The sequence below is a fragment of the Sapajus apella genome, unplaced genomic scaffold (assembly GCF_009761245.1).
Source record: "Sapajus apella isolate SASKATOON/1434 unplaced genomic scaffold, GSC_monkey_1.0 scaffold3251, whole genome shotgun sequence".
In the NCBI taxonomy this organism is placed as follows: Eukaryota; Metazoa; Chordata; class Mammalia; order Primates; family Cebidae; genus Sapajus; species Sapajus apella.
In genome coordinates, this window is record NW_022440177.1 from 1 (window position 1) to 7673 (window position 7673).

Here is a 7673-nt window from a genome sequence, read left to right on the forward strand (position 1 = left end):
AGGGAGGTCTGCAGAGAGTCCACCACCCGTAGGTGGTTGCGCTTGGCTTGTTCCATCTCCTCGTCCTTCTCTGCCAGCTTCCGCTCGATCTCTGCCTTGATCTGGTTGAACTCCAGCTGGGCCCGGAGGATCTTGCCCTCCTCGTGTTCCAGGGAGGCCTGGGAAGGGGTGGGGGAGGGGATGTGGGCAGACAGTCAAGGCACAGGGCAGGGTGGGAAGGGAGGTTGAGAAGATACAGGGTGTCAGCCAGGACTATGGCCCAGAGAAGAAGAGCTGAGAGGAGATGGGGAGGTGGGATCTGCACCCCGTGCCCACCACGGTGCTGTTGGGGAGAAAGTGCTGGACTCCCTGGGCTTCCTCTGTCAAGGAAAGGGTTTGGACCTCACAACTGCCAGACCATCCAGCACTAACATTGCATAAATTCCTGACCTGTCTAAAGTATTATAGAAAAGGGAGGAATATTTATAACCACAAATTCAAATTTTTAATTTTGTTTTCCAGGTCTCTCACCCTTTCCTGAGAAAAGTTAGAAGCCCAGAAAACTCAGGGCTATTCCTAGATGCTTAAAATTGAAGAGTAACATAAAGTGCTTAAATGTGTTCCCCCATTTAATCTTTATAATAATCAAGTGTAAAATTGTATGAGGTGTGTTATAGTTAATTTCATTCTACAGATGAGAGAACGCAGGCAGAGAGAGATTAAAGATCTTGCCCAATGACACAATGGAAGTCCTCAAGCTGTGTTCCAACTCAGGCCTGTGTGACTCTGGAGCCCATGCTCCTACCCATTGTCTAAGTGGTTATTATCATGGCCAGATTCTAACTTTTAAAACCTGGTAGGAAACAAAACCTTTGGCCTCTAATCAGACATTTTCCTTTGGAATGACCTCAGCTTTGGATGTAGTCCTGGGTAGTAGATAGTGGGTACATGACTTTGAACAAAGAATATGGAGCAAACAGATTTTATCTTGTGGTCAGGGTCACCCCCAGGTGAGGGAGAAGTGGGAGGGAGTGACAGACTGTGGATGGGGTGCAGGAACTCTCAGCCCTCACCTCTGCCTCCTCTAGGGCTGACTGCAACTCCAGCTTCTCGACCTCCAGCTGTTTGCGGACCTTCTCCAGCTCATGCACATTCTTTCCTCCTTCCCCCAGCTGCTCAGTAAGGTCTGAGATTTCCTCTGGGGAGAAGAGGGCCAGAAAGCTCAAAGCCTGTGTTCTCTCTGTCCCAGCATGGCCCTCCCACCCACCAGCCCATCTGTGGCCTCTTGAGCCCCCGCACACCCTGAAGGTTCTTGTTCTCCCGCTTGAAGGTCTCCAGGTGCTCCAGGGACTCCTCGTAGGCGTTCTTGAGCTTGAAGAGCTCAGTACTGAGGGAGCGTGCCTCCTTCTGCGAGGACTCCAGCTCTGACTGCGACTCCTCATACTTCTGCTTCCACTCAGCCAGGATCTGTCCGGGAACAAGGCACACTCTTCAGCCCCACAGCCTCAGCCCCCTGGCCCTACTGCTTCCCAGCACCTCAGCCCCTAGCCTCAGCCCCATGTCCAAGATCTGTCCCTGGCTCCCAGCCTGGACTCAGGCCTCCTCTCCCACCTCCAAGGAGGACAGCTCTGGCCTCGCCCTGAAGCCCTCATGCCCCCTTGCCCTGCGTGCTGGCTGTGGCCCCCACCCATGGCCCACCTTGTCGAAGTTCCTCTGCTTCTTGTCCAGGGCTGCAGCAGCTGCATTGGATCGCTCCACATCCACCATCAGGTCCTCAATCTCGTTCTGTAGCCGGTGCTTGGTCTTCTCCAGCGAGGAGCACTTGGCATTAACAGCCTCCACGGCCTCCTCAGCGTCCTGCAGCCGCTGGGCCAGCTTCTTCCTGCCCAGGTGAAGGTGGAGGGTGTGTGTGTGACTCCACTGGGCAACAGTGGAGCTTTGGGTGGACCTCCTCCCACCTCCTCCCTGTATCTCCTTAAGATACGATAAGTCCAGCCTAGAGGGAGCTGAGCCTGCTGGCGCCTGAAACAGAGTCCACCAGCATGGGCTGCCCGGGCATCCTCCCTACCTGCAGTGGCATCTGGGTGTCAGTGGCCCCTGCCCTTGCCCTCTACACAGGCTGATCGACGGTAGCTCCTCTGACCAACAAGCTTTTTGCTCGTCTTATACGTGAGCATCAGGTATAACCCGGGCCAAAAGCTCGCCCGTCACAGGAAGTGGGTCAGGGCCAGCCAGGTTCACAGAGCAAAGGATCCAGGCTTTCTTCCAAGCGCCTCTGTTGCCCTCTGAGTTCCTCCTGTCTCTCCAGCTCCTTCTCATGATCACTCTGCCTATCCCCACCCCAGGTCCTCTCGCTCCTTCCTGTCTGAGAGCCAGGTTAAAGGGGCATCTGGAGCTCACTTGGCCTCCTCGAGCTCCTCAGTCCGCTGGATGGCGTCCGTCTCATACTTGGTCCTCCACTGGGCCACCTCCGAGTTGGCCTTGGACAGGATGCGCTGCAGCTCGGCCTTGGCCTCCGTCTCCTCCTCGTACTGCTCCCGCAGCAGGTCGCAGTCATGCCGGGCCGACTGCAGTGCGTGGGCCAGGGCGTTCTTTGCCTGGGGAGGGGTGGGCACCAGGAGGTAGGAGGGACTCCCTGTGCCCCATTCTCCAGATCCTTCTCTTGTCTAGTACTTCAACCAAGCCTAGCCTTATTCAGCATGCGGGCTGATGTGGAAACTGTCCGAGGGGTTTCCCAGTTTGCCCACCCCATCCTCTTACAACTAAGGAAAGAGGCATTAGATGATGCTTAGCTGCAGGACAGAAGCTAGACTGGAGGCTCTTTCCCTTGCAGAGGACTCTCTCCAGCCCCAGGCTCCATTTTTGGTGTTGAGGTGAATGCCCCAGGGCTGCCGTCAAGCCCGCCTACCTTCCTGCCTGGGCCTCACCTTGCCCTCCTCCTCCAGCTGCCTTTTGAGGTCCTCCATTTGCTGGGTATAGGAGAGCTTCCCCCGGGTCAGCTGCGAGATTAGCGCCTCCTTTTCTTCTAGTTGCCGGGCCAACTCTCCTGGAGGCGAAATGAGGGGCTTGTGGGCCATTCCACAAGTCATGTCCTACTCTAGGCAGGCAGGGCTGATTAGGGGCACCCACCATTCTCTGTCTGCAGCTTGGCTCGCTGGGTGGTGAAGTCGTTGAGGGAGCGTTGGGCCTCTTCTAGCTTCATGCGGTACTCATTGGCCTGGTCCTCCAGCATCCGAGACACTTTCTCCAGGTTTGCCTTCAGGAAGCAAGGGACAGGAAGGGTGAGTGTGGGAGGGGCTGAGTCGACCAGAGGAAGGAAAAGAGGGTCAGAGATGGGGAATGCCAGAGGGCAGGAGGGGGACACAGAAGGTGTGGGAGGGCGCAGTCTGAAGAGGAATTTGAATTAAAGATGGGAGGAAGATGGAGATAAAGATGTAGAGGAGAGCCAGAGAGGAGGCAGGGGAGAGAGGAAGAGAGACCAAAGGGTGACAAAGGGAATGAAAATGACAAAGGAAATGGCAGACAGAGACAGGAGGTGTGGGGGAGGCTCCGCTGTGCAGGGGAGAGGGCAAGAAGAGGCTGAGCAGAGCCTGCCTTGGCCTTGATGATATGCTCCATGTTGGAGGTGACATCGTCCAGCTCCAGCTTGAACTCGCTCTTCTCCTTCTCCAGCTTCTGCTTCACCCGCTGCAGGTTGTCGATCTGCTCGCCCAGCTCGGCCACACTGTCGGCATGCTTCTTGCGCAGAGCCGCGGCAGTGGCCTCATGCTGCAGCGTGGCCTCTTCCAGGTCCCGCCGCATCTTCTGAAACTCGGCCTCACGCTTCTTGTTCATCTCGATCTGCACAGACGTGGCCCCGCCAGCCTCTTCCAGCCGCTCGCTGATCTCTTCCAGCTCCCGGGACAGGTCTGAGCGCAGCTTCTCCACCTTGGCCCTGGCGGTGCGCTCGGCCTCCAGCTCCTCTTCCAGCTCCTCGATGCGTGCCTGGGCCGGACACAAAGGGTTTAGACCCACCGTCTGGACCCCTCCGCTGGAATCCCTCTGGGCTCTAAAAGGCTACCAGGCACTCAGGTACCTCTCGAGTAGTGGTTCTTAACTAGGGGCAATTTTGTGCTCCAGGGAATTGTTGGCAATGTCTGATTGTCATGATTTGGTGGGGCTTGCTACTGGCATTTAGAGGGTAGAGGCTAGGGATGGTGCTAAACATTCTATAATGCATAGGTCATCAATAGGAATTTGGTTGAAGCCAAATCTTCAGGGCATTTCCTGAGGGCATCTCAGGCCCAGTCTGAGCATCTACAGCCCTGAATCGTGAGAATCTGTTTTGAGCGGCATCCTGGGATCCTGTTAGATCAAGAATTTCAGAGTCTCCAGATTTACTAGGCTGTGTTCCACTATCCATAAGACACGAAAGTGGATACTTGTATTTTACAAATATTTGCGACAATATGCCTCGAAGCAATCAAATACCTTTGCAACTCTCCAAGTTAACCACAGTCCCAATTAGCTGTATTCCTCACTCTCCAGGGCTTCCTGTGTTTATGCCCCGGGCTGAGTTTCAACATGATTGCTCTCTTTTCAGACCAGGAAAGTGGTCTGAAAAGTGCTCTCTTTCAGAGCAGGATGCTCTCCTGTTCACTTCATCTCCTCATCCTCTTCAAATGCTCCTGCCTCACTTTTCTGGTCTTAGCCTTGGTCTTGACTAAATTGTAAGAATATCCTATCTACCACTTTGGTCTGTTGTCTGGTTAGCTAGGAGCAAAGCGGGGTTCAGTGGGGATCCCTTCTCCTGGGGTTATGGACAGCTTTAATGGACTGTTCATGGATGGGTCCTTGGAGCAGCAGAGAGACCACCATGCCTCTGCTCCTAGGGTGGAGAAGGTGGTACTTCTGAACAAGATCTTGGGCATGGAGGAGGAGCCACAGCCTATTGCCAATACCTCATGAGATTTACGGGACTGTTATCCTGGGTCCAAGAGGCCAAAGAAGTTGCCCAGACCCCGGGTAGAAGAGCATGAGGATGGCCCAGTGGTCTATCTAAAATCCAGAAGGGGCATCCAAGAAGATAGGAAGTCAAATTATTACTGAAGGCAGGCCAGTCCCCGTGCAGCCCCAGAGGAGTGGAATTGTGTTCATATATTACTTGCAGCCTGGGCCATGGGCCTCAAGTGCAGAGGGGAGACTACCTCATTCTACCAACCACAGTCTGCCCCAAAATGAGAGGACAAGGTCTTGCCCCCGTAGCTGAGTTCCTGTTGCCCTTGGGGTCACTATATCCAGACCTGGCCATGTAGCTTCTGTAGCTATAAAATGGGGATGGCAGTCCCTGCCTTGTGGACTTCCAAGGGTCTTCTGCCAACCCCGATACTAAAAGCACATTGAAGTCTGAGTTTCATTAAAGCTAAGGGAGACTATAGCTGTTCACTCAATCCTAACTTGCAGAGGAATGAGAAGGCTATGGAGGAGACACAATACATTCTTAGGCTATTGGCTGGTTGACTCTCTAAACTGGGCTATATTAAAATGATGCTTATATAGTGTTTCCTAGTTGACAAAGTGGTTTCAAATACATTATCTCCTCTGGTCCTGTGTGATAGGTATTGTCAGTCTCATTTTATAGGAGAGATGAGAATCTGAGGATCAGGGAGGGTAAATGATTTGCTCAAGGTTGTAGGAATTGGCTCCTATCATGAGTGCCCTATGGCGACTCAGCCTGGGTTAGTGGCTGGGGTTAGTACCAGGAAGAATATGAACAGAACAGCTCACAGGAAGGTGCTCCTTGAAGGTTTTTTTACCCCCCACATTCAGAGGGCAGAACTACTAGAGCAAGGGTTAGAGGAGAATAGAGCCCTATCATTTGTCTTAGAGCAGAAACACTATGAGGCAGAGCAGATCTCAAAAGAAGCCCTTTAGTAGGTATGACTCCCCCTTCTCAAATAGTTTTGCTCACATACTGTATTCTTGCTCTATGGGGGAAGGCTCGTGTTCCTGAGGGACTGTAAGTCAGGGATGGTTGGGTCTGTGAGGCTGCCTGGAGTTCCAGATATTGTGTAGAACCCTAAGCAGCTGCTGTAGCTTCAGTCACCTCAGGGCTGTTGAGCTTCCACGTTCCTGCACTGAGAAGAATGTTACCTGGTTTTCCTTCAGTTTCTTTTGCAGCTGAAGGGCCAGTGCCTGCTCATCCTCAATCTTACTGTTCAGCTGATTAATGTCAAACTCCTTCCTGCAGGAGAAGGGTGGAGGTGGGGAAGGGAGAGGTGGCCTTCCTTCCTCTGGGGCTCATTCTCTTCTTGGCCTTCGCATGCCAGAATCAGCATGTCCCCATCCTCCCACCAGCCCAGAGAGTGGAGAAAGAGGGCTGTGATTGACTTCATTCCCAGTGTGCCCACGGCAACTGTGGGCAGTGGGGGTGCAGCACCCCGCACTCTATCCACCAGGCCAGACACCTCCATTAGCCCCTCCTGGCCACCACAGTCTCCTACTTTTTGAGCTTTTCGTCCAGCTGCTGCTTGTCATTCTCCAGGTCCATGATGCTCTCCTGGGTCAGCTTTAGGTCACCCTCCAGTTTCCGCTTAGCTCGCTCCAGGTCCATGCGCACCTTCTTCTCTTGCTCCAGGGATCCCTCCAGCTGAAAGAGAGAAGGAAAAAAGCAATGTGTGGAATACATGAAATCCATAGAGCGTGCTCTTTTGTCTCCTTCCAAACTTAAAGTCCAGTGGGATTGGAAGTCAAACCAGTAGAGAAATCCTGCAAGAACAAAGGTTTCAGAGACCTACCCTAGTGTAGAGCAAAAAAGCTCAAAGGGCCACAGAAGTTAATTTAGGGATCAGGACTTTCTGGGCCATTGGTGTTGCCTGCAAAATCTTGCTCTGAGAGAGGGAACAGGGTTCTTACTACTCACATCATCCACCTGCTGCTCCAGCTTGACCTTAGACTTGGACAGGCTGTTGACCTTGTCCTCCTCGGCCTGAAGGTCATCCAGGGCCTGCTGGTGGGCCTCTTGTAGAGCTTTCTTCTCCTTAGTTAGCTTGGCAATGATCTCATCCAGCCCAGCCATCTCCTCTGTTAGGTTCTTCACCTGCCGACCAAGAACCCATCTCCTTTAAAGTCAAAGATCACCAGCTTGGAGACATCTATGGGGAGCTCCCTGCCAAGGACCAGGACTACATTTTGGTCTGGGAGTCTTGAGGAGACCTGGGCTGGAGCCACAGGGAGCTGCCCTCACCTTGTTCTCTGTTGCGTGCTTCTCCTTCTCCACCTTGGCCAGTGTCAGCTCCAGGTCATCGATGTCTTTCTTGAGCTCTGAGCACTCGTCTTCCAGCTTGCGCTTCTTGGCAGTGAGCTCAGCGTTCATCTCCTCCTCGTCCTCCAGCCTCTCGTTCATCTCCTTCACTTTGGCTTCCAACTGAATCTTGTTTTTGATCAGCTGGTCACAGCGCTCCTCGGCATCATTGAGGTTGTCTTGTTCCTGGGAGAAGAGAACAGGGAGGAAGCTGATGGTTAGAGAGGAGATCTAGGGTCTTAAAAAGAGCTGGTACTCCTTGACTCCCAGCCCCTGGTTGTGAGATGGGCTATAATCTAGGGGAGGGGAGAGGAGGGCTGAAGAGATAATCACGTGGCCTCACTGCCTGCACTTGGAGCTGCAGATCGTTCTTCTCCTGCAGCAGGGACACCATCTTCTCCTCCAGCTCCTT

General features: G+C 53.3%; 1 protein-coding gene across 1 annotated transcript; it reads right to left on the minus strand.

Annotated features, from left to right (window-relative positions):
* Positions 1 to 5: 5 nt before the first annotated feature.
* Positions 6 to 7667, minus strand: LOC116547460 (myosin-6-like; the record flags this gene model as incomplete). The annotated part of the gene is made up of 13 exons (XM_032273414.1): positions 7605 to 7667; positions 7205 to 7447; positions 6881 to 7057; positions 6462 to 6607; positions 6112 to 6202; positions 3574 to 3963; positions 3109 to 3235; positions 2907 to 3025; positions 2380 to 2576; positions 1678 to 1861; positions 1281 to 1446; positions 1053 to 1177; positions 6 to 158 (listed from the first exon to the last, which is right to left on the minus strand). Coding segments are annotated over exons 1-13 (2169 nt in total), but the record flags the coding sequence as incomplete, so codon positions are not given.
* Positions 7668 to 7673: the final 6 nt, after the last annotated feature.